Source organism: Erythrolamprus reginae, chromosome 9 (assembly GCF_031021105.1).
Source record: "Erythrolamprus reginae isolate rEryReg1 chromosome 9, rEryReg1.hap1, whole genome shotgun sequence".
Lineage (NCBI taxonomy): Eukaryota > Metazoa > Chordata > Lepidosauria > Squamata > Dipsadidae > Erythrolamprus > Erythrolamprus reginae.
Genome location: NC_091958.1, coordinates 56,414,433 through 56,440,891, shown reverse-complemented (window position 1 = coordinate 56,440,891; position 26,459 = coordinate 56,414,433). Strand labels below are relative to the sequence as shown.

Below are 26,459 nucleotides of genomic sequence, written 5' to 3'. Positions count from 1 at the left end.
TAGAGTGTTTATGTCCGAAATGCAATGTGGGTTCCAGACAGATGCGCTGAATTCAAGAATTGGTCTGGTGAAAGTTTTGTATGCTCTGGTTAATAGTGTGAAATTACCAGAGCAGAAGCTACATAGGATTAGGTTAACAACTCTTGAAGCCTTTTTGGTGATGTTGTTACAGTGGGCTTTGGCACTTGGGTCATTGGATAGGAGTCTACGGAGAGGGGCGGCATACAAATCTAATACATAATAATAATAATAATAATAATAATAATAATTAATAATAATAATAATAATAATAATAATAATAATAGCAAAACTACTGTGGGACTTCCGACTTCAGAATTCTGAAGCGTAACACACCAGACATTGTGATCGTGGAGAAAAAGAAAGTGTGGATCATCGACATCGCAATCCCAGGAGACAGCAGAATTGAGGAGAAGCAGCTAGAGAAATTAGTGAAATACAAAGATCTAAAAATCGAGCTGCAACGACTCTGGCATAAGCCTGTGAAAGTGGTCCCAGTGGTCCTTGGCACACTGGGCGCAGGGCCAAAGGATCTCAGCGGACATTTGAAAACCATCGGAATTGACAAAATCTCCATCTGTCAATTGCAAAAGGCCCCTTTACTGGGATCGACACACATAATTCGCCGCTACATCACGCAGTCCTAGGTGCTTGGGAAGCGCCCGACTGGTGATGAAATACGAAATCCAGCCTAGTGATCTCGTTTGCTGTGTTGTATTGAAATAATAATAATAATAATAATAATAATAATAATAATAATAATAGTAGTAGTAGTAGTAGTAGTAGTAGTAGTAGTAGTAGTAGTATTCCAAGGATTAGCAGAACAGATGCATTTTCATTCCTTATTCTGCAGCACACAAACCTTTTGTTTTCCAATTTCTCCCAAGGACCGACTTCTGGAAAGTCTCCCTTGTGCCATGCTCTCCAGCCCCCCCCCCCCAGTGTTATCAGAGTTTGGTATAAAGGAGAAACATGCCTGGTTTTTCTGAAGGTCAACAGCTCTTGGTGGTGGGGACAGAAAGCCCTTGTTGGGAGCTGAAGGGCTCCAAACGGTGATGGTGAAGGAAGATATACCTGCCTAAAGCGGAGATGGAGAGCCACGTTGTCCCTGGAAAAGAACAGCCAGTCCAGGGCCACCAAGAAAAAGAGGCAAAGGAGAGAGAACAGGATTGACTTCATGGTGAGATCAGGTGGCTTCAGAAGACCTTGGAGGACAGGATGGGGTGAGCTCAAAGCTCAAGGGCCTTCGACGGTGTTTTTGTAGGGATTCTGGAGAGAGGAACACAGTGTTATAGTGAGGGACATTGGTATCCTGAGATGGGAGGCCCCATTGGCCCTTGCAGGCGAGTGAGGTCAGTCCATCCAAGGTCTGAGGGGGGGGAGGAGGAAGAGAAGGAGGAAGAGAAGAAGGAGTGGAGGGTGGAGGGTGGAGGAGGAGGAGGAAGAGAAGAAGAAGAGGAGGAGAAGAGAGGGAGGAGAAGGAAGAGAAGGAGAAAAAGAAGAAGGAGTGGAGGTTGGAGGAGGAGGAAGAGAAGAAGTAGAGGAGGGGGGGAGGAGAGAGAGAGGAGGAGGAATAAGAAGAAGGAATGGAGGGTAGAGAAGAAGAAGGAGAAGGAGAAGAATGAGGAGAAAGAGAAGGCACAGGAGAAGAAGAGGAGGAGAGGGAGAAGAAAGAGTGGACGGTGGACGGAGGAGGAGGAGGAAGAAGAAGAAGAAAGGAAGGAGGAAGAAGAAGAAGAAGAAGAAGAAGAAGAAGAAGAAGAAGAAGAAGAAGAAGAAGAAGAAATGATTGTGAGAGATGGTTCACATTTATGCCTGTCGCAACCTCCCAGGTATCAGCCTAGAAGCCAGATTCACCTAACAACCAGCTCACTAACTTAACCAGCACAGTGACACAATTAACAATGGCGGCAAGACACATCATAAAATGTGGCAAAACCTGCAGCAGAAGAAGAAGAAGAAGAAGAAGAAGAAGAAGAAGAAGAAGAAGAAGAAGAAGAAGAAGAAGAAGAAGAAGACCATCTATTCTGTTGCAACAAAGTTCTCCTGATCGCTGTTATGTTTCACAGTGCTAGACACTTCATAGACGCTCAGAACCGAACAGCATCCTTTCAAAAATCCTTCTGGGACATTCAATTTTAGCAGATGGAGCGAGGGGCATCTTCGGTGGACCTGCAGCCTCCTGGCCTCATCAGGGGCATTGCCAAGCATTACACTTATGGTCCATCGAGGTTAATGAGGTTGTCCCAGCACGAGACCAGAGTCACTTTAGAAATCGGTACTTTGCCCTGAGATACGAGGCCCTGATGCAGAACGGACTGAGCGAAGGGCCAAGAAAATTTCGAACCTTGGTCCAGAGCGGCTCAGGTGACACCCAGCTGTGGATTCTGAAATTTTCCCTCAATTGTCAACTCAATGAACCCTTGGACACCATTTCTAATAACAAGACAAGCACAATACGAAATACCCCTGGTTTTCAAAAAGCCAATGATTTCGTTGGGATTTTTTAAAAAAAATTAAATCCTACGGGTTCATTTTAGCTATTTTTTGACAGACAGCAAAGCTCCCAGCTGTCAGTGTCAACATCAGCTCAGCCTGAAATGCAAGATTTTATTAAAATAGTGTTTCTCCCACTCAGGACTGTATGACTGTAACTTTCCCCCAACTAACCTCAGACTTTTTGCTAAATCTGCACTTCTATTACTACTAGTTTTTTCTTCTCACCATTCCTATCACCCTTCTCCTCCAACTTAGGACTGTATGACTGTAACTTGTTGCTTGTATCCTAAGATTTTTATTAATATTGATTATTTCTTCATTGCTTGTTTGACCCCTATGACAATCATTAAGGGTTATGATTCTTGACAAATGTCTCTTTTCTTTTATGTCCACTGAGAGCATCTGCACCAAAGATAAATTCCTTGTGTGTCCAATCACACTTGGCCAATAAAGAATTCTATTATTATCTATTCTATTATTATGTCCAAAATGTGGTGTGGGTTCCAGACAGATGAGGTGTATTCAAGGATTGGATGCTCTGGTTAGTAGTGTGAGATTACCGGAGCAGAAGCGACGTAGAAGCTACATATATTGATCTTAGTATCTTTATTTTTATTTTATTTATTTATTTATTTTGTCTAATACATAATGTAGGTTTCAGAGGATATAATCATAGTAAAATACACCAATAGAATAATAGAAGGAAAGACATTAGGAATAATATAGAAGAAATAATCATTGGGAATAATAGAGATCATATACATGGAGCAAGTAGAAATATAAGAGAGACATTAGGACAGGGGATGGAAGGCACGCTGGGGCACTTATGCACGCCCCTTACTGACCTCTTAGGAATTGGGAGAGGTCAAGAGTGGATAGTCTAAGGGTAAAGTGTTGGGGGTTTGGGGATGGCACTACAGAGTCTGGTAAAGAGTTCCACGCTTCGACAACTCGATTACTAAAGTCGTATTTTTTGCAGTCAAGTTTGGAGCGGTTAGTATTAAGTTTGAATCTGTTGTGTGCTCGTGTGTTGTTGTGGTTGAAGCTGAAGTAGTCGTTGACAGGGAGGACGTTGTAGCAGACGATCTCGTGGGCTATGCTTAGGTCATGTTTGAGGTTCTAAGCTTTCTAGACCCAGGATCTTTCAACCCTTGGCTTTTTATTTTGTATCGAGTATGTAGTTCTAATTGCATATTTGGGGGAAGTGAAAAACATCTTTTCTTCCAGAATGAGATTAAATGGATCCTATGGAAAAAAGTATTTATTTTTCTAGGAAAATCACCCAATCACAAAAACTACCCAAATCAAAATCAGCCCAGCACAGGAAATACGTAGATTTACCCCCAGATGTTTGCAAACAGAATTTGCAAAACACTTGTGCAAAATGTTTGTCCCTGACCTCATTTTTCACCCCAGCAGTGACCTCTTGAGCCAAGTCTGGCTTTCCCCGAATTCCGATAATTACCGTTTACTTTGCAATCTCTAATACAGGAACATTCAAGGTAGTTTTGTATTTACAAGGCCAGCCAAGGGGGATCACATAGTATTGGGCCCACGCCACGTGAGTGAAGTCCCCGAGGTGGGAGGAAATGCAAAGAGGATGAAGTTCTTGTTTTTAAACAAAGGAGTGTTTTGAAAGGCCCGAGAAGGTGTATTGATTTAAAATAATTCATCCTCACCTTCCTCCAGTCTTTGGCTCCCTTGCTGTGTGGCTCTCTGTGGGCAGTCCCAGAGTTTGGGGAAAGAGGATTTGTTAGCACAGGGCAGAGAAGAAGAAAAAGAAAGAGGAGGAGGAGGAGAGGAGGAGGAGGAGGAGGAAGAAGAAGGAGAAGAAGAAGAAGAAGAGGAGGAGGAGGAAGAAGGAGGAGAAGAAGAGAAGAAGATCTCTCCCTCCATCTATTATTTCCCTTCCTCCCTTCCCCCTCCATCCCTGCTTCCTTCACCTCTTCCTCCCTCCCTCCTTCCCTCCGTTTCCTCCCTTCCTCTATTATTTTCCTTCTTCCTTCCCTCCATTTCCTTTACTTCCTCACTCTCTCCTTCCCTCCTTCCCTCCATTTCCTCCCTCTATTATTTTCCTTCCATCCTTCCTTCCTTCCTTCCATCCTTCCTTCCTCCCTTCCTCCCTCCATCCCTCCCTCCGTTCCTTCTTTCCTTTGATTTGAAATATGGGAAATAACCTTTGGTTTTTTCCCCCCTCTAATCATTTTAGTCTGATTCTTCCTCCTGCTGCATTTCTGCCTGCTATTTCAAATAAATAAACAAATAGTTCACGCCCAGCCCTTCTGTTTTTTGTTTCATCCTGTCCTCTTCCTTATCGCTGCATTCGTCCGTCCTGAACTGAGACCAACTATTGATTACCTATAAAGCAACATTTCCAAGATTGCAGGACTGGAAGTCGAGGGGAAAGTACAGGACACAGAGTTAGCGGCTGCCTGGTTCAGAAACAACAGATTAAATGTCTTCACAGCACAGTTAGGGAGTGTAAATTTGCTCAGGGTTTACGGGTAGCTATTGGCATTGTTCACGCTAACCTTTGCACACACAATGTCGGTGCGTAACGTGGCCTACAATATCGGACAGAGATAAAGGTGTGTGCTGCCTGTTTATGAATCTTGTTGATCCTTCTCCCTTCCTGGAGCATCACAGCATTGTTACGCAGGGCACAGAACAGCCTGTTTTCAGGCTACGTAATCCCTGGCGTGGGCTGACCCCCAGCGTGGCTCAGCCTGACCCACAATGTTGGCTTTCCTTGAGGAATGACAAGGGGGGAAATGGTATTCCCATGAGCCACTTTTAAATAATATGACTTATTTCTTTTCTGTTCTTTCTTTCTTTTTCTTTCTGTCTTTCTCTTTCTTTCTTTCTTTCCCTTTCCTCCTTTCCTTTCCCTTCTCTTCCTTCTTCCTTTCCTTTCCTTTCCTTTCCCTTCTCTTTCTTTCCTTTCCTTCTTTTTTCTTTCTTCCTTTCCTTTCCTTTCTCTCTTCTTTCCTTTTTTCCCCTCCCCTCCTCCATTCCTTCCTTCCTCCCTTCCTCCTTTCTTTTCCTTTTATTAATTGGACTTATATGCCACCCTTGTCCGAAGACGTCCTGTCCTTTCCTATTTCCTTTCCTTCCTTTCATCTCCTCTCTCCTTTCCTCTTTCTTTCCTTCTTTCCTTCCCTTCCCTTCCCTCTCCTCTCTCCTTTCCTTTTTCCTTTCCTTCCTTCCCTTCCCTCTCTTCTTTCCTTTCCTTTCCCTTTCTCCTCCTCTCCTCTCTCCTTTCCTTTCCTTCCTTCTTTCCTTTCCTTCCTTCCCTTCCCTCTCCTCTCTCCTTTCCTTTTTCCTCCTTTCCTCTCTCCTTTCCTCTTTCCTTCCTTCTTTCCTTTTTCCTTTCCATCCTCTCCCTTTCCTTTCCTTTTTCCTCCTTTCCTCTCTCCTTCCCTTTCCTTCCCTTTTTCCTTTTCTCCTTCCCTTCCTTTCTCTCTCCCTCTTTTTCAAAGATAGCGAGAATTAAGCTCTCTATGTTCCTGGACAGATCTTGAGCTTCTTCATAATGCCATAATCTGACATTGATAATAATAATAATAATAATAATAATAATAATAATAATAATAATAATAGAAGAAGAAACCCAGTCATTTTCATAAACGATCGTCCTCAAAGACCGCAGATTTGTGCAAATTTTCAAAAACGAACACGAGTAAAGGATGTTCCCAAAGAGATGGGATTCCTCTCCCATAGCTGTTGGATAACATTTTCAGTTTTTTTAAGTTTAAAAAGTTCGTTTGAGGAGTCGGCCTGACTGTGGGCTAAAATGCGTAGAGGTTGGAGAGATTTTCTGCCTTGTTGTCTCCCTGTGTTGTTGTATATATACAAAAAAAGAAATGGTTTTCCTTTAGCCATCCATGACGAACGAGCTCCACAACTAATGAGTTAAAGCCTGGTAAACATCCTTTTTGGTGCGGTGAAAACAACGGCGGGGAAAAAATCTTTCTCTCGTGACCCTTTTGAGCGGAGGCAAAATTTTCTTCGGGAAATAATAGCGATGATTTATCCCGAATCTTCTCCCTACAAAGCCCTCCTGCGATCTCAAGCTATTCTTTCTCCAGCCACCTTTATATAGGACAACACAACCGCATCAACTCTTCTAATATGTGTGTGTGGCAAGTACACAAACACATTATTAGTGGGCAGGGGGGAAATTGTTGAAAGATGCCTCCGGGGTTTGGATCTTTTCAAAAACAAGCCGAGAATAAAAAAGTGTTTTCCCCGATAGCCTTTTTCAATTTTTTTTTCCAGGCCAGGGAGCTAAAGTTAGCAAGTTCTATTCTGAAGATGTGGGGAGAGGAAGGCTGGTGACCTGATCCGCACATGCCGAAGAAACCTAAAGGAACAATCCTCATGCAATGTTCAAGTGGACTAGAATCTTAGGTTTCTAGCTTCGCCAGAATGGAGGGACCGCTCCTTCCTTCCTAGGATGCAAAAAAATGAAACAGGTTTCTGCTAACTTTAACTCTATTAGATTGCTTAGAGTTACTCTCTGATTAAATGGGCAGCCAATAAACTTGATAGATGGATGGATGGATGGATAGAAGATAGATAGATAGATAGATAGATAGATAGATAGATAGATAGATAGATAGATATAGGTGATATTGTTAGATAGATAGATAGACAGATAGATAGATATAGATGATAGATTGTTAGATAGATAGATAGATAGATAGATAGATAGATAGATAGATAGATAGATAGATAGATAGAGATGATAGATTGTTATAGATAGATAGATAGATAGATAGATAGATAGATAGATATAGATGATAGATTGTTAGATAGATAGATAGATAGATAGATAGATAGATAGATAGATAGAGATAGATGATAGGTAGATAGATATAGATAGATGATAGATTGTTAGATAGATAGATAGATAGATAGATAGATAGATAGATAGATAGAGATGACAGATTGTTAGATAGATAGATAGATAGATAGATAGATAGATAGATAGATGATAGATGATAGATGATAGATGATAGATAGATAGATAGATATAGATGATAGATTGTTAGATAGATATAGATAGATAGATAGACAGACAGACAGACAGACAGACAGACAGACACAAATAAAACAAATAATAAAATAAAACAAAAAGAACAAAAAGAAAAGAATAAAAACATCCCTAATTTTCCAACAGTTTGAACAGAGTGGAATGAGAAGACTCGCTGTGAATTTTCTCTGCCTTAAATTGGCACTTCTTGCTCTTAGATCAGGTTCTGCATTGTATATTTATGCAAAGAAAGAGAGAGAACGAGAATATCGAGTTCCCTTCTTAATCGTTGGGAGAACAAGGATGACTTTTTCATGATGGGTCATATATCATAGAAGAGGAAGAACTTTAGTAAGATGGTTTGATAGGAAACTAAATCATTCAAATCACTTATAATGGACTTCAGCCAGTTTATCACACTGAAATGTTTACATAACACAGTGTTTTTAATAGGAAAGCGAACCCAAGAACAAGGGGGCACAATCTGAGGTTAGTTGGGGGAAAGATCAGAAGCAACGTGAGAAAATATTATTTGACTGAAAGAGTAGCAGATGCTTGGAACAAACTTCCAGCAGACGTGGTTGGTTAATCCACAGTAACTGAACATGCCTGGGATAAACATAGATCCATCCTAAGATAAAATACAGGAAATAGTATAAAGGCAGACTAGATGGACCAGGAGGTCTTTTTCTGCCGTCAATCTTCTATGTTTCGATGTAACACCGGCTGTTTATTGCTTGGGTTGATATCTATCTTTCCATAGAATCAGGCATTGGGCTGCTCCCTGTTCCTATTTTTTCCCCACAACAACCTTATGAGGTAGGCTGGAGAGAGAGCGATGAAGTGATTACCAGTTTACGAATGTCTGGTTTTAAGTCACTTAATAGGAGTCTTAAATCACCACGTTATTATCTGGCCTCGATTTCTTTGCTCGGAGAGAAGTTGGATGACTATATGTAATGTATGTTTTTAATGTTATTGATGTGAAGGAAAAAAATAAAGAACTTTTACTAACAAAAGAAAGAAAGGAAGGAAGGAAGGAAGGATGGATGGAAGGATGGAAGGAAGGAAAAAAGGAAGGAAGGAAGGATGGAAGGAAGGATGGAAGAAACTACTTTTATTTCCTCCTGTTTCCTGGGTCTGCTCACTTTCTCTCTGCCTACACACTTACAAAATCCTCTTTTGGTTTTGGTTTTAAAACATAACAACCCGGTTTATGGGAAGCTGGCTTGTTCCAAAAGGCCCCAGGTTGAGCAGCCAATAATTTTTTTCCCAACTATAGTTTTAATCCAGAAACAAATCCTCATTTATTAATTTTTTTTGTACCCTTTCCCGAAACTGCACCTCTTATCTCCCTGCCAATGAGAAAGCCACATTGGAAGCGCCATAAACCTATCGCTGAGGAACAGCTCTGTCAGATAAAACCAGGGTTAAAACAGATAGTGTGATAAAAAATCCCTTCTCGGGGCATGGACCAGCCAGATAGGACATTGTGAATTTCACCCGGTGAATTTATTGGCTTTAATGGATCGGCTGTCCCTGGCAACTTGATGGATAACCCTAATCTATCGTAGCTCACATTCTTGGTCGATCAGGTTTTCGGCTGCATCAGCAGAGGGTTAGAATCAAGATCACGTGAAGTGTTAATATCACTTTATAAGGCCACACTTAGAAACATAGAAACATAGAAGACTGACGGCAGAAAAAGACCTCATGGTCCATCTAATCTGCCCTTATACTATTTCCTGTATTTTATCTTACAATGGATATATGTTTATCCCAGGCATGTTTAAATTCAGTGACTGTAGATTTACCAACCACGTCTGCTGGAAGTTTGTTCCAAGGATCTACTTCTCTTTCAGTGAAATAATATTTTCTCACGTTGCTTTTGATCTTTCCCCCAACTAACCTCAGATTGTGTCCCCTTGTTCTTGTGTTCACTTTCCTTTTAAAAACACTTCCCTCCTGAACCTTATTTAACCCTTTAATATATTTAAATGTTTCGATCATGTCCCCCCTTTTCCTTCTTTCCTCCAGACTATACAGATTGAGTTCATGAAGTTTTTCCTGATACGTTTTATGCTTAAGACCTTCCACCATTCTTGTAGCCCCTCTTTGGACCCCTTCAATTTTGTCAATCTCTTTTTGTAGGTGAGGTCTCCAGAACTGAACGCAGTATTCCAAATGGAATATTTGCATCCAGCTTTGGTCGCCACGATGCAAAAAGGATGTTGAGACTCTAGAAAGAGTGCAGAGAAGAGCCACAAACATGATTAAGGGATTGGAGGCTATAACATCTGAAGAACGGTTGCAGGAACTGGGCATGGTTAGTTTGATGAGAAGAAGGACCAGGGGAGACAGGATAGCAGCCTTCCAATATTCTCAGGGGCTGCTCCAAAAAAGAGGGAGTCAACCTCAAGTCAACAATGCCCCCCCCCCCGCCCCAAACACAGCAGAGTTCTCATTTGATGTCTCCTGTGGGCTCTTGCACTAGTGGGAGTTTATTGTACACTTGAGTTGCCCATCCTTGAGTGCAAATGAACTCGGATGACCGTTTTTTGAGCCCGGCTTTGTTTTCCAAGGGAGTTTGTAAAGTGGGTCAGTGTTATTGTCGAAACATATTGGTTTGCTTCTCCCCGCTCCCAAAAACAAATATAACTCAATTTATGTCCCTATAAAAATAGACGGTGGCGACGAGGCCCTGGTTTTCATTTTGTGGCCTTTGTAACTTGGAGGCTTCAGGATTTGACACAGGAAATAAATATATTTTGGTCTCTCTTCTATCTATCTATCTATCTATCTATCTATCTATCTATCTATCTATCTATCTTCTCTCTCTTATCTATCTATCTTCTCTCTCTTATCTATATATCTATCCCTCTCTTCTCTCTCCCTCTTATCTGTTTGTCTATCTATCCCTCTCTTCTCTCTTATCTGTCTATCTACCTATCACTTATCTACTCTCTCTCATCTCTTATCTATCCCTCTCTTCTCTCTCCCTATCTTATCTGCCTGCCTGCCTGTCTCTATCTATCTGTCTGTCTGTCTATCTATCTTCTCTCTTATCTATATATCTATCCCTCTCTTCTCTCTCCCTCTTATCTGTTTGTCTATCTATCCCTCTTCTCTTATCTGTCTATCTACCTATCTATTTACCTATCTACTCTCTTTCATCTCTCTTCTCTCTCCCTATCTTATCTGCCTGCCTGCCTCTGTCTCTATCTATCTATCTATCTATCTATCTATCTATCTATCTATCTATCTATCTATCTACCTACCTACCTTTTTCCTTTCTTTCTTCTCTCTTCCTCTATTAACTATCTATCTCTCTATCATCTATCTTCTCTATCTTCTTTATCTATCTAACTATCTTGTATCCATACATCCAATTTATCTATCTATCTATCTATCTATCTATCTATCTATCTATCTATCCATCCATCCATCCATCCATCCATCCATCCATCCATCATCTGTCTATCTCTGTACTATCTACTTATTTATTTAATTTACAGGATGCCTCTCTCAGTATCAGACAAATAATCTTCAAATGTGAATCTGGAGCTCGGTTAAACCAGTCTTTTCAAACCCTGATTGTAGCTTCGGCAGCTTCGGTTCCCGTCATCCTTAGGCAGCATGGTTCATAATTTGCAAATGACGTCACACCAGGGTTGAAAAAAGCTGGTGGGGGGCTTAGATTACAGTGTATGGTGGGGGCTGCCAACCTGACCTGCTTGGGTGGGGGATTCTGGGAGCTGAAGTCCACCCATCTTAAGATTGCCCCCCAAAATCCTACTGGATCGATAACTTTCTAACCAGCCTGTCCACTCCACAAGGAAATTTTCTAGAAAATGTGGAAAGCAGAATGTTTAATGTCTAGTCACGCTCTTTAAAAGCTTCTTTTGGTTTCTACCCATCAGATGGTTGTTAGAAGCTGCCAATCAAGTGAAGTAAGCATTTTTTTTTTTAAAAAAAATATCACTTTGATGGGGGTCAGCTGGGCAGCCAATCAAGTTGAACCCACCAAGATTTCAGGGTTCTTGATTTTCCTTCTCTAACTTTTCTGGGACATTTTAAAGAAATATTTTCTTCTTCTTTGGCCTGGAGAGGCCATCTGGCATACAAAGCTGCCTCGGTCAAAGGGGGCATTTTAAAAATGGGACAGTAAATATCCATGTTTTCCTTCCCATTCAACCACCCACAAGCAAAAAAGTAGGTCAGTTTTGCAGTTGCTCGCCTCTGTTCATAAACGCAGATCCAAGCAGAGAAAAATATGACAGCGCGTCTATAGAAAAGTCAATTGGGTTTGTGTTTATCGATCCTTCTTTTATAGAGCAATCTGGCCCTTAATTTTGAAAATGACTTGTGTGCACCCAATGTTCTCCCGAGCTATTTCTGGCTTTTGTTCCTTCTGGGTTCAGCTCCTGCAAATTGCAGGTGGCCTAGAGAGGCAGCATCAGCTCTTCTCTATTATAGGTGGGCCTCAAATTATGACCAGGGTTGAGTTTGACATTACAGTCGTAAGTTGAGACTGTGACTAGAGCCAATTTGGTGAGCCCTTTTGGTAGCGGTCATTAAACAAACCCATTGTTTTTTTCTGTGGGAAATTAGAAGCAAACATCAGTTTCGGTCAAAAATGTGGTAGCTCGACAGTCATGTGTCCAAAATTGCAGGCTGGTTGCCATGTGGGGTCATGGGACCATTTGGGGTGGGTGAGTGGCAGATGTCAGAAACTGGGTTCTAAGTACTGGTTTTTCCAACTGTCACTAAATCACGGTTATAAATCGAGAACGGCCTGAATTTGTCCAAAAGCATGTATGTTTTCTCTAACCTTTTAAGAGGAGGAGGAGGAGGAAGGAGAAGAAGGGGTGAAGGAGGAGGAGAAGAGGGAGAGGAAGAAGAAGAGGAAGAGGAGGAAGAAGGAGAAGAAGAGGAGGAGGAAGAAGAAGATGAAGAGGAGGAAGAGGAGGAGGAGGAAGAGGAAGAAGGAAGGAAGGAAGAAAGAAGAAGAAGAAGGAAGGAAGGAAGAAGAAGAGGAAGAAGAGAAGAAGAAAGCAGGAGACAAGGAGAGCAATGTGCTGGGAAATCAGGCCATTCAAACTATTTAAAACAAATATTTTCCCCTGTTTCTTTCCTAATTTTTTTTTGCAAGATTATTTCCCTTGTTTGAGAGAAGGCTGTTATCGATGAGTGGTTCTTCGCTCAAATAGCCCAAATTCTCCCCGCAGATTGCAAAACCACTTCAAACCGATAAAAGCCATAAAAGCCATAAATATCTGGTATTGGGAGCCCTGAAGGGTACGATTGCAACGTAAACAGACTACATTTCTGCTGGTACCCTGCAGCCGCGCCTGATTCAAATTGAGAAGAATTGGCTTGAAGGAAGAATTATATCTCTTTGCCCAAAGCTGGGACCATAAAGCAGGTTTCAAAATTGCATAAGTCACTTGAATTTTTTTATTTTTAAAGGAAGGGAGGAAAAAAAAACCCAGGTGAATTTTAATTTAATTTTAATTTTTGAAGCGTTCCCTCCACTCCTCCATCTCTCTCTTCCAGCTTAGCCCATCGGCAGAATGCTAAAAATTTCCAGCCTTGAGGTTGGCTGAGCAAACTCCCCATGACATCAAAGGGCAAGAGTTAAAAAAGAAGAAGGATGAAAGGGGATTTGTGTCCTTTCGAGGTGGGGAAAACAAAAAAAGAAAAGGCTGGTATGCTTGGAGATGCGTCAACCATCCAGTGTGGGGAAGGTTGCAGTGCCCCGAACACCAACACACCTTGTGGGTTTCCTTTCTGGCAAGACTTTCAAAGACTCCCCCCCCTCTCCTCTCCAGAAATGTCTTCCAACGTCATGGTGTGGGCTAAGCTCCCAGTCCCTAAGGTTGTGCAAGGGAAGCTGGGCACATTCTGTGACCTGGCACACTTTGGATGCCAGAGCGATGTGTGTATCGGCTCCGATCCAACCCGCTGGGTCAGGCCAAACCTTTCTGCTGAAGGAGCCTGAGCTTTGCCTTCTGTTTGGGTCCTATAACTCAGTGTTTCCCAACCTTGGCAACTTGAAGATATTTGGACTTCAACTCCCAGAATTCCCCAGCCAGCGAATGCTGGGAGTGGAAGTCCAGATATCTTCAAGTTGCCAAGGTTGGGAAACACTGCTATAACTGAATAACTGTCTGGTTCGGTTCTGCGACCCAACAAGACCGACACAGACTTCAGAGGATTAATCAGAATTGCAGGAAAAACAATGGATGCCAACCTGCCTTCCATTGAGGACCTGTATACTGCACGAGTCAAAAAGAGGGCGGGGAAAATATTGACTGACCCCTCGCATCCTGGACACAAACTGTTTCAACTCCGACCCTCAAATCGTCGATGCAGAGCACTGCCTCTTCTTCACTTTTAAAATTCCAGTGTTTTGACTTCAATTCTTGAAATTTGGCAAACATAGAAACATAGAAGATTGACGGCAGAAAAAGACCTCATGGTCCACTTCGTCTGTCCTTATACTATTTCCTGTATTTTATCTTAGGAAGGATCTATGTTTATCCCAGGCATGTTTCAATTCAGTTCCTGTGGATTGACCAACCACGTCTGCTGGAAGTTTGTCCCAAGCATCTACTACTCTTTCAGTCAAATCATATTTTCTCATGTTGCTTCTGATCTTTCCCCCAAATAAACTCAGATTGTGCCCCCTTGTTCTTGGGTTCACTTTCCTATTAAAAGCACTTCCCTCCCGAACCTTATTCAACCCATTAACGTATTTAAATGTTTCTATCCTGTTATCCCTTTCCCTTCTGTCCTCCAGGCTATACTGATTGAGTTCATGAAGTCTTTCCTGGTAAGTTTTATGCTTGAGACCTTCCACCATTTTTGTAGCCTATCTTTGGACCCATTCAATTTGATCCATCTCTTTTTGTAGGTGAAGTCTCCAGAACTGAACACAGTATTATTCCAAACGTGGTCTCACCAGCACTCTATACAGCGGGATCACAATCTCCCTCTTCCTGCTTATTATACCTTCAGCTAAACAGCTGAGGACTAGTGAACAGGGTTGTTTGCCTGGTAGCTACACTCGGCTTTCAAGGGGGGCTCCTACAACCTTTGGACAGCCTGTGTCTCTCATTGAGTCAGCTGAGCCCCCTGCCCATCAATGTTTGCACAAAAGCTTTAGGTGAAAAACTGGATTTTTTTTTTAAAAAAAAGCGGTTTTAAAATAAAATAAGAGGGACATGATCAAAACCTTTAAATATGTGAAAGAGTTCAATAAGGTTCAGGAGGGAAGTGCTTTTAATAGGAAAGTGAACCCAAGAACAAGGGGGCACAATCTGAGGTCAGTTGGGGGAAAGATCAGAAGCAACGTCAGAAAATATTACATTACTGAAAGAGTAGTAGATGCTTGGAACAAACTTCCAGCAGACATGGTTGGTAAATCCACGGGAACTGAATTGAAACATGCCTGGGATAAATATAGATCCATCCTAAGATAAAATACAGGAAATAGTATAAGGGCAGAAGAGATGGACCAGAAGGCCTTTTTCTGCTGTCAATCTTCTATGTTTCTATGTTTCTTAAATATTATTTTACTGAAAGAGGAGTAGATGCTTGGAACAAACTTCCAGCAAACGTGGTCGGTCAATCCACAGGAACTGAATTGAAACATGCCTGGGAGAAACATAGATCCATCCTAAGATAAAATAAAGGAAATAGTATAAGGGCAGATGAGATGGACCAGGAGGCCTTTTTCTGCCGTCAATCTTCTATGTTTCTTAAATATTATTTTACTGAAAGAGTAGTAGATGCTTAGAACAAACTTCCAGCAGACATGGTTGGTAAATCCACAGGAACCGAATTTAAACCTGCCTGGGAGAAACATAGATCCATCCTAAGATAAAACACAGGAAAGAGTGTAAGGGCAGATGAGATGGACCAGGAGATCTTTTTCTGCCGTCCATCTTCTATGTTTCTATGAATGAAGAAGGAAGGAAAGAAAGAGAAGGAAGGATGAGAAGGAAGGAAGGAAGGAAGGAAGGAAGAATCCACAGGAACTGAATCTAAACATGCCTGAGATAAACATAGATCCATCCTAAGATAAAATACAGGAAAGAGTATAAGGGCAGACGAGATGGACCAGGAGGTCTTTTCCTGCCGTCAATCTTCTATGTTTCTATAAAATAAAAGAGGATCAAACCTTGCCCTGGATTGCTCTCTGGTGGAAGATTTGGGGATTTAGCACAGAGCGCTTGTTCAATTTACTCGGCTTTGGCAGAGCTTGAAAATTGAAGTCTGATTTGATGCAAGCTCACAAACAGCGGTAGATAGGGGATATATAATATAACCTGGAAATGAAATCTGGAAATAGCAACCCTATAGTGAAGTTCACGCCTTGACTTAGAATTGAATCGTTGCAAAACCACCCACCACTATGGCACATGACAAAAGACGACAGGATTGTTACTCAAGCAGGAATTGCCGGTTGTATTTGCACAATAAAAGTATGCAGAGCTTGGAGACATTCGGATTAAATAAATAGACCTAATATTGTGCGTGCATGGGATGGGTGGGGGAGGAATCACCCCTCCCGATTGTCCCTGTAATCTCCATTTGTTAACATCACATCCTGGTTTGTCAGCCGAGATTTCATACGGAGACATTTTTGAACGTTTCAGAAAAAAGCCACAAACCAAGTTGATGGCGACCAGTTTGAGTCTGTGAAAATAATGGCTCTATGTGGAAGTTTTTGGAAGATTCTAAAGTGATTCTCGCGCACAATAACACTCCAATACTGACGAAATCTATTTGGAGAAGGGCAAATATTAGGACGAGCTTGCTCCCAGATTAAGTGAGAACCTACTGACTGTAGACCAAAAGGTGGATGGAGTAACCTGTTTTGGGATTTGTGTCCTTTGAGATGTGAGCTGATGTAACTTAGTGCAGAGCGATAACAATGGCCTTTAGACTTCTATATCGCTTCTAAGTCCTCCCCAAGCGTTTTACAGAGTCAGCCTCTGGCCCCCAACAATCTGGGTGCTCATTTGACCCGCCTTGGAAGGATGGAAGGGTGAGTCAATCTTGAGTTGGTCAGGATAGAACTGCTGGCAATGGGCAGGGTTAACCTGCAATACTACATTCTAACCTCTGGGAAGGAAGGAAGGAAGGAAGGAAGGGAAGGAAGGAAGGAAGGGAAGGGAAGGAAGAGAAGGAAGGAAGGGAAGGGAAGGAAGGAAGGAAGGGAAGGAAGGAAGGAAGAAGGGAAGGAAGAAGGGAAGGAAGGAAGGAAGGAAGGAAGGAATAGCAGTAGCACATATACTTATATACTTCTTTATAGTGCTTTACATCCCTCTCTAAGTGGTTTACGGATTCAGCATATTTCTCCCAAAATTAGGGTCCTCATTCTACTCACCTTGGAAGGATGGAAGGCTGAGTTAACCTCGAGCCAGTGGTGAGATTGGAACTGCCAAATTGCAGGCAGCCGGCAGTCAGCAGAAGTAGCCTGCAGTACTGCACTCTAACCACTATGCCAGCGTGGCTCAGAGAAAGGAAAACGGACAGGGAACCATCTAGGGAAGACATGAAGGTGCCGCGTGAAGATAGGAACAGGTGTGTATTGCCCCAGAAACCTAAAGAAAGATGTAAAACCATCTACTCAATGAGAGGCCTTCAACCTAGTTGTTGGATGACTTGGCCAATGCTACTCCTGTAGAAACTCAAGGTCTTCTTTTAGCTGCCAAAACGGGCCGCCATTGTAGGCCCCGGCTCTTCCTTCTGACGTGCCAGCCCAGAACCAAGGAAGGTAGCAGGTACCTCCTCCTCCTTCTTCTTCTGGCCAGCAACTCAAGGAGATGGCCTTCAGGCAACCAGACCTGCCCTTTGCTGGCCTTGCTGAGAACTCTCCAAGCTTCAGCAACGCCGCTTGCTCTCCAAGATGGCCTTCCAGTCATCAGCCCATGAGTGCAACCGTTGGCAAGAAGCCGGGAGCTGCAGATGCTTGTTGTGGCAGGCGGTGAAAAGCACCTGCTCCCAGGTGGGAGTCCGTTCAGCTCCTGGGAGGGAAGGGAAAGACAGCTGGTGAAGGTGTGCGTTGTGTTACTCCAACATGGTGCAAATCGGTCCACCTTTTGGGCCCTCCATAAGAACCTAAGAAGATCCCTGCTGAATCGGGCCAAAGCCCAAAGGTCCAGCATTCTGTGTCACACAGTGGTCCACCAATTGTCCATGGGGATCTTGAGCAGAAAGAGAAGGCAAGACCCTCCCTTTCCCTTGACCCCCAACAAATGGGACCCAAGGGAACCCTGCCTGTCTCAACCCACATAGAGGCAGCACTTGGACATCCCTTTCAATCACCACCTATGATACTCTTGGCATCCCTGAATCTGTCTAATCCTGCCTTGAAGCTATCCAGGCTGACAGCTGTCACGACCTCTTCTAGAAGGGAATTCCATCAACCAAGGACACTCTGGGTGGAGAAATATTTCCCTTTATTTGTCCTCGCTTTCTTACCTATGAGCTTTAGGGAGGGGCCCCTCGTCCTAGTATTGTGGGATAGAGAAAATAATTTTTCTCCATCCACCTTTTCTATCCCATGCGTGATTTTATACACTTCGATCAAGTCGCCTCTTCAACGCCGCCTTTCAAGGCTGAAGAGACCCAGGCGTTGCAACCTGGTTCCATAAGGGAGGGGCTCCATTTCCTTGATCATCCTTGTTGCCCTTTTTTGTACCTTTTCCAGTTCCATTCTATCCTCCTTGAGGTGCAGTGACCAGAACTGTACATAGGACTCCGAGTGTGGTCTCACCATTGATTTGTACTGAGGCAACACAACACTTACCGACTTGTTTTCGGTTCCCTTCCTAATTGTGCCAAGCATGGAATCTGCTTTTCTTTACTGCTGCTGCGCACTGGGTTGACCTCTTCGTTGAGCTGCCCACCAAAACCCCAAGATCCCTTTCTTGGGTTGTCTCCGAAAGGTTTTCATCCCCATCTCCCCAATCCTCCCTCCCTTACCTATGATATCAGGCCGGTCATCGATCAGCAGGTGTCCGGAGACGATTGTCTTGTCCCGGGTGAGAATCATGTGCTCCAAAAACTCGTGTCCGAAATGCTTCTCTATCCAAGCGAACTGGAGAAAGCAGCAGAGGACGCAAATGTGAAAATGCAAAATTGTCTCGTAGCTTTGTCCCTCCTTCTCCCTGGGCCTTCCTCTCTTGGGGGATTCTACCCTGACTATTCTCCTCAGCTAACAGGCCCCCACTGATTTTCCCTGGGCAATGGGTCATCTTCCTTCCATCCCACATGCTTCGGTATGGCCTATTCACCAGAAGGACAGGTCAACACCACCGATAACACAGCTACTCTCCCAAAATACCTTGACTTTGTATCTGAATGGTCAAACATCTAGCAACTCCAAATCTCAACCAACATAGAAACATAGAAGACTGATGGCAGAAAAAGACCTCATGGTCCATCTAGTCTGTCCTTATACTATTTCCTGTATTTTATCTTACAATGGATATATGTTTATCCCAGGCAGGTTTAAATTCAGTTACTGTGGATTTACCAACCACGTCTGCTGGAAGTTTGTTCCAAGGATCTACTACTCTTTCAGTAAAATAATATTTTCTCACGTTGCTTTTGATCTTTCCCCCAACTAATCTCAGATTGTGTCCCCTTGTTCTTGTGTTCACTTTCCTATTAAAAACACTTCCCTCCTGAACCTTATTTAACCCTTTGACATATTTAAATGTTTCGATCACATCCCCCCTTTTCCTTCTGTCCTCCAGACTCTACAGATGGAGTTCATTAAGTCTTTCCTGATACGTTTTATGCTTAAGACCTTCCACCATTCTTGTAGCCCGTCTTTGGACCCGTTCAATTTTGTCAATCTCTTTTTGTAGGTGAGGTCTCCAGAACTGGACACAGATGCTCTGTCCTACACATTGGCAGAAAGAATCAGAACACTAAATTCAAGCTGAATAAACAATATCTTGCAGACGACCCTCACTCCATACAAGACCTTGGAAGACTCCTATCCAATGACCTCAGTGCCAAAGGCCACTGCAACAACACTGCCAAAAAGGCTTCAAGAGTTGTCAACCTAATCCTACGTAGCTTCTGCTCTGGTAATCTCACACTACTAACCAGAGCATACAAAACTTTCGCCAGACCCACCCTTGAATACAGCTCATCTGTCTGGAACCCACACCGCATTTTGGACATAGAAAATGTCCAGAGCTACTTTACAAGAAGAGCCCTCCACTTCTCTACTTGCAACAGAATATCTTACACAACCACACTTGAAATCCTAGGCTTAGAAAGCTTAAGAACTATTTCGACATGATCTAAGCATAGCCCCTAAAATCATCTGCTACAACGTCCTTCCTGTCAACGACTTCTTCAGCTTCAACCACAACATATGAGCACACAACAGATACAAACTCAAAGTAAACTGCCCTAAACTTGACTGCAGAAAATACGACTTTAGTAACCAAGGAGTTGATGCCTGGAACTCACTAGCAGACTCTGTAGTATCATCACCTAACCCCCAAAACCTTACCCTTAGACTATCCACTGTTGACCTCTCCCGATTCTTAAGAGGTCAGTAAGGGGCGTACATAATTGCACCAGCATGCCTTCCGTCCCCTGTCCTAATGTCTCCCTCTTATTAGTACCCATTTCATGTATATAAACAGTGTTATATCTACGTGTACTACCAATATGTACTTGACAAAATAAAATAAATAAATATAATAAAGTAAAATTCTTAGTTCTCCAGATTTAACCAGTGAGTAACCCAAGATTTGTTGAGCAGGCCTTTACCTTTTCATACGGGCAGTAGCGATACTTCTTGATGGGACTCGTGCATATGAAGACTTCAGTCCTAACACAAAAAGAGAGAAGTGAAAACCACTCATATTTCTCAGTTATTTCCCCACAAGCCCTTCACTCCTCCACTCGAAACAGAATGCCCTACGAAAGCAGACTATCAATCCTAGGTCTAGAAAGCTTAGAACTACGACGCCTAAAACACGATCTACGTATTGCCCACAAAATCATATGCTGCAACATCCTGCCTGTCAATGACTACTTCAGCTTCAACCGCAAGAACACAAGAGCACGCAACAGATTCAAACTTAATATTAATCGCTCCAAGCTTGACTGTAAAAAATATGACTTTAGCAATCGAGTTGTCGAAGCGTGGAACTCATTACCGGACTCAATTGTGTCAACCCCTAACCCCCAACATTTCTCCCTTAGACTATCCACGATTGACCTCTCCAGGTTCCTAAGAGGTCAGTAAGGGGCGTGCATAAGTGCACTAGCCTGCCTTCCGTCCCCTGTCCAATTGTCTCTCCTTATCTCATATATCCTATATCTTTTCTTTCTTTCATATATCTTCTCCTCTACTTTTATATCTTTTCTTTATATATAATACTTCGTGTCTATCCTCTTCAATATGTATTGTGTATTGGACAAAATAAAATAAAAAATAAAAAAAAATAAACTGGATACTGACTCTCCAACAGAACTTTCTATGTGTGTTCGTGTGTGTGTGTGTGTGTATGTGTGTGGGTGGGAGTAACTGGTTTGTGATGCAGGGATTTGGTTGACAAAGAATTTTCAGCTTTCTATGTCTTCCATGAAAAGGAATGCCCGGGCCATTTGCCACTCGGGTTTGGAAACTTCTGCAGAAGGGGTTTGATTTTTCATCCCCAACCTACCCTGCTACTTTCCGTCTACAGGATCAGCTCTGCCATCACACTCACCAGGAAAACCGATGGTGCTCAGTTTTGAAAACAGGTTTATGATCAATCAGTTTTTTACCACTGGTAGGTGGTAGTTGGGGCACAGGTTCTAATTCAATTCAATTTATTAGATTTGTATGCCACCCCCTCTCCGTAGACTCGGGGCGGCTCACAACAATAATAACACAATATTTATTTATGTATTTATTTATTATTAATCAGATTTGTATGCCGCGCCTCTCTGCAGACTCGGGGCGGCTAACAGCAATAATAATACAATGTAAACAAATCTAATATTTAAATTAATTTAAAACCCCAATTTAGAAACCAATCATACATACTGACATACCATGCATAAATTTTATAAGCCTAGGGGGAGGGAAAGTCTCAATTCCCCCATGCCTGACGACAGAGGTGGGTTTTAAGGAGCTTACGAAAGGCAAGGATGGTGGGGGCAACTCTGATATCTGGGTGGAGTTGGTTCCAAAGGGTCGGGGCTGCCACAGAGAAGGCTCTTCCCCTGGGTCCCGCCAAACGACATTGTTTAGTTGACGGGACCCGGAGAAGGCCAACTCTGTGGGAATATATAACAAATCTAATAATTAAAAGTCATTAAAAACCCATTATTAAAAAGAAAACATACACACAAACGTACCATACATAAACTGTATAGTCCCGGGGGAGATGAGGCATCTGGGCCATGTAATTGTGCCTGTTTGTTGTTGTTATTGTTGTTTTTATTATTATCAACAATACAACACAGCAAACAAGATCACTATGCTGGATTTCGCATTTCATCACCAATAATAATAATAATAATAATAATAATAATAATAATAATAATAATAATAATATATTAAATTTGTATGCCACCCCTCTCCGAGGACTCAGAGCGGCTCACAACAAGCAGTACATATACAAATCCAATATTATTATCCAATGTAGGAGATTTTATTTTTGAAGTTCTGAATGTTCCCTCTTGCCTGCTAGGCAGGTAGTAGTAGTAGTAGTAGTAGTAGTAGTAGTAGTTGTAGTAGTAGTAGTAGTATTTTGAAAACTGGAGACTTTCAAAAATAAACTCCATAACCATTTGACCGCTTGAAAAGCAGGTTGGATTAGAAGACCTCTGAGATCTGTCCTAGCACTTGGATTCTACGCGGTGTGATTAATCTAGAGAGTCCGAGTGTAGGAAACATCTGGAGAACCTGCTGCCCTTCCCATTTGAGGGCCAGGTACTTACGCTTCTAATTCTGCCATCTCCTTCAGAGCCTCCACAGCCCCCGGAAGTGGGTCGAGCTCTAAGAAAAAGTTCTTGGATTCCCAAATACTGATGGCCTTTTCCTGCAGGGGGTGGGGGAGAGACAAGAGAAAAAGACCCAGATGCAAACAGCAGCACACAAAGGGAAGGCTACACGTGGAATCCAGGAGACTAACTAAGTCCTCGGAGAGGGGCGGCACACAAATCCAATAAAATAAATAAAATAAATAAATACGTATTCTGTGAGTTTTCGGAGAAGGGCGGCATACAACTCTAATAAATAAATAAATATACAAACTAGAAAACGATGCAAGGGGCTCTTGGCTTACAAACAGTTCATTCCTTCAGTGGTCATTCAAAGGTAGGACTTCACTGGGAAATAAGTCCCTGATGACCATGTCCCATATTTATGACCCCTGCAGCATCCCCCGCCCCCATGATCAAAATTCAGGCTGCTGGCAACTGTCTCACATTTATGACGTTTGCCCTGTGATCTCCTTTCGCAACCAGGTCAAAGGATGAAGCACATTGGCTGAACAATTCTGTGTCATTAATCTAACCATGGCAATGATTCACTGCATCCATCTGTCTGTCTGTCATGATGGGACTCACACTCAGGGTGTGTGTGTATGTCTGTTTGTCTGTCTGGGACACATGCTCAGAATGTGTGTGTTTGTGTGTATGTTTGTCTGGGACTCATGCTATGTGTGTGCATGTGTGTGTGTGTTTGTGTATGTTTCTCTGTCTGGGACAGAGAACTCAGGGTATGTGTGTGTTTGTTTGTGTGTGTGTGTGTGTGTGTGTGTGTGTCTGGACTCATGTTCAGAATGTGTGTGTTTGTGTGTTTGTGTGTGTCTGTTTGTCTGGGACTCATGCTATGTGTGTGCATGTGTATTTGTGTTTGTGTATGTTTCTCTGTCTGGGACAGAGAACTCAGTGTGTGTGTGTGTATACATCTGTTTGTGTGTCTGGACTCATGCTCAGAATGTGTGTATGTGTGTGTATCTGTTTGTCTAGGACTCATGCCCTGTATGTGCATGTGTGAGCGTGTGTTTGTGTATGTTTCTCTGGGACAGAGAATTCAGTGTGTGTGTGTCTTCGGAGAGGGGCGGCATACAAGTCTAATGAATAATAATAATAATAATAATAATAATAATAATAATAATAATAATAATCTGTTTGTCTGTCTGGGACTCATACTCAGAATGTTTGTTTGTGTGTGTGTGTATATCTGTGTGTGTCTGTCTGGGACTCATGCTCTCTGTGTTTGTGTGTGTATGTTTGTGTATGTTTCTCTGTCTGGGACAGAGAACTCAGGGTGTGTGTTTGTGTGTGTGTGTGTGTGTGTGTGTGTGTGTGTGTGTGTGCAACTGTTTGTGTGTCTGGACTCATGTTCAGAATGTGTGTATGTGTGTGTATCTGTTTGTCTAGGACTCATGCCCTGTATGTCCATGTGTGTGTATATGTTTGTGTGTGTTTCTCTGGGACAGAGAACTCTGTGTGTGTTTGTGTGTGTGTCTTTGGAGAGGGGCGGAATACAAGTCTAATTAATAATAATAATAAAATAATAATAAAATAATAATAATAATAATAATAATCATCATCATCATCATCTGTTTGTCTAGGACTCATGCTCAGAGTGTGTGTGTGTGTCTCCTGGGACTCCTGTTGTGTGTCTGTGTGTGTGTGGGTGTGTGAGAGAGAGGAGGGGGACTCACGCTGAGCTCAGGCCGCAGCTGCCCGTACTGCTCGGAGACCCAGAAGCCGCGGCGCCGCTCCAGCGGGATGGAGGGCAGGTCCGGGTAGCGGGCGCGGAACTTCTTCAGGAAGCCCCCCTCGAAGTCGGCCAGCACCCCGTCCATGTCCACCAGCACCCGCAGCGGCGCCCGGGGACCCGAAGCCGCCCCCGCCCCTGCCCGCACAGGCGCCCGGAGGAGGAGGAGGCTGCCGGCGCCCCGGCCGAGCATGGTGGGGGGGGGGGGGGGAGAAGAGCGGGCCCCGAGCCCCTTCAAGGCACCACCACCGCCGGCCCCTCCGGCCGCCCCTGCCCAGCCATCGCCCGCCGCCTTTGCCGCAAGATCCGAAGGTCGGCGCGGAGGGACGGAGGGCGGCCGCTGCGGAATGCGGGGCGCGCGGATGGGCTGCTGGGGGAAGGAAGGAAGGGTTAGAAAGAAGGAAGGAGAGAAGGAAGGAGGGAAGGAAGGGTTGGAGAGAGAAAGATTGAGGAGGCAAGAAAAGGAAAGGAATGGAGGTAGGAAAGAAAGGAAAGGAGAGAAGAAGGGAGGTAGGGAGGAAAAAGGAGGGATTAGAAAGAAGGAAGGAAGGGCTGGAGAGAGAAAGAGCGAGGGGGCCGAGGAAAGGAAGGAGAGAAGGAGGGAGGGAAGGATTAGAAGGAATGAAGGATTGGAGAGAGAAAGATTGAGGGGGCGAGGAAAGGAAGGAAGGAAAGGTAGGGAGGAAGGAAAGAAAGGAGAGAAGAAGGGAAGGATTAGAAGGAATGAAGGAAGGGTTGGAGAGAGTGATGAGGTGAGGAAAGGAAAGGAAAGAAGGAGGGAGGGAGGAAGAAGGGGGTTAGAAGGAAGGAAGGATTGGAGAGAGAAAGAGCAAGGTGGCAAGAAAAGGAAGGAAGGAAGGAAAGAAGGAGGGAGGGAGGAAGAAGGGAAGGGAGGATTAGAAGGAAGGAAGGGTTGGAGAGAGAAACAGCGAGGAGGCGAGGAAAGGGACGGAAGGAAGGAAAGACGAAGGGAGGTAGGGAGGAAAAAGGAGGGATTAGAAAGAAGAAAGGAAGGGCTGGAGAAAGAGCAAGGGGGCCGAGGAAAGGAAAAGAAAGGAAAGGTAGGAAGGAAAGAAGGAGGGAGGGAGGAAAGAAAGGAAAGAAGAAGGGAGGGAGGAAGGAAGGAAGGAAAAAGAGGGGTTAGAAAGAAGGAGGGAAGGGTTGAAGTTAAGAGAGAGTGGGAGGGGGCCAAAGAAAGGAAAAGAAAGAAAAGGGAGGAAAGAAGAAGGGAGGGATTAGAAGGGAGGAAGAGTTGGAGAGGGAAAGAGTGAGGGGGCCGAGGAAAGCAAAAGAAAAGAAAGGAAAGGAAGGAAAAAAGGGAGGAAGGAAAGAAAGGAAAGGGAAGGCAAAGGGAGGTAGGAAGGAAATAAGGAGGGATTAGAAAGAAGAGTTTCTCTGAGAGAAAGAAAGAGGGAGCCGAGGAAAGGGAAGGAAGAAAGGAAAAGAAAGGAAAGGAGGGAGGGAGGAAGAAGGGAGGAAAGAATTGAAAAGAAGGAATGGTTAGAGAGAGAGAAAACAAAAAGCGGAGGGGGGATTTGCTTGCCCCTGCCCAAAGCATCCCAGCCAGCCGGGTGAGGGGAAGCCGCTCCGGTTCAGCCGAGCGCCAGGCCCGGTCCTTCCCTCCAGCAACTGGCCCGGTGGGGCTCCGCTTCTCCTTGCCATCCCCTGCAAAAGGGAGGCGGGGGAGACCTGGCAGGTCACTGCAGGCTCCGCTTCCCGTGCCAACCTGGCGTCCTTGCGCGCCCTCGCTGCTCCTTTCTGGGCTGCGGAGCGCTCAGGGAAGCGGAGGGGGAAGAGGAAGGCGACCCGGGCCAGGGGTGGGGTGGAAGGGGCCCTGGCCTGTTTGGGTTTCCCAGGAAATAAAAGCCAGGAAGGGGCTCTGCTTCTCCCTTTGCCCATCTTCTCCTCTTTTAGTAGTATCATGTAGTATATAAATATTATTATATCTTTGTGTACCACCAATACTTGCTTGACAAAACAAATCAATAAAAAATAAATAAACCTTATGGAAAGGCAGCAGCCTTCCTAGAAACACCCACATTGTATGCAAAAGATTTGCCCAAACATCATTGCAAATCATGGGCTTTCCTGCACTACGACTCCCCTTCCTAAGGGAGACCCTTTAGGTTTCACTTAATG

The 26,459-nt window shown here is 43.6% G+C and overlaps 1 protein-coding gene across 2 annotated transcripts; it reads right to left on the bottom strand.

Moving 5' to 3' along the window:
* Positions 1–3,176: 3,176 nt before the first annotated feature.
* NT5M (5',3'-nucleotidase, mitochondrial) lies at positions 3,177–24,721 on the bottom strand. 2 transcript variants are annotated; one of them, XR_011559806.1, is made up of 6 exons: positions 24,265–24,721; positions 22,529–22,629; positions 20,363–20,423; positions 18,551–18,665; positions 16,950–17,589; positions 3,177–3,762 (listed from the first exon to the last, which is right to left on the bottom strand). XR_011559806.1 is itself a non-coding variant. In XM_070760246.1 (5 exons), exons 1-5 carry the CDS (start codon positions 24,511–24,513, stop codon positions 17,447–17,449), a joined length of 669 nt encoding a protein of 222 aa, XP_070616347.1. In that variant the 5' UTR covers positions 24,514–24,721; the 3' UTR covers positions 15,998–17,446. The 2 variants fall into 2 exon arrangements, 1 of the variants encoding a protein (XP_070616347.1); XM_070760246.1 differs by lacking the exon at positions 3,177–3,762 and having other exon boundaries at positions 15,998–17,589.
* Between the last annotated feature and the right edge of the window lie 1,738 nt (positions 24,722–26,459).

Coding starts and splice junctions, on each gene's coding strand:
- NT5M (XM_070760246.1), bottom strand. CDS start 24,513: ATGCTCGGCCGGGGCGCCGGCAGCCTCCTCCTCCTCCGGGCGCCTGTG. Junction 20,424..22,528: donor GAGATGGCAGAATTAGAAGC/GTAAGTACCTGG, acceptor TTTTTGTGTTAG/GACTGAAGTCTTCATATGCA. Junction 17,590..18,550: donor TGACCGGCCTGATATCATAG/GTAAGGGAGGGA, acceptor CTTCCCTCCCAG/GAGCTGAACGGACTCCCACC.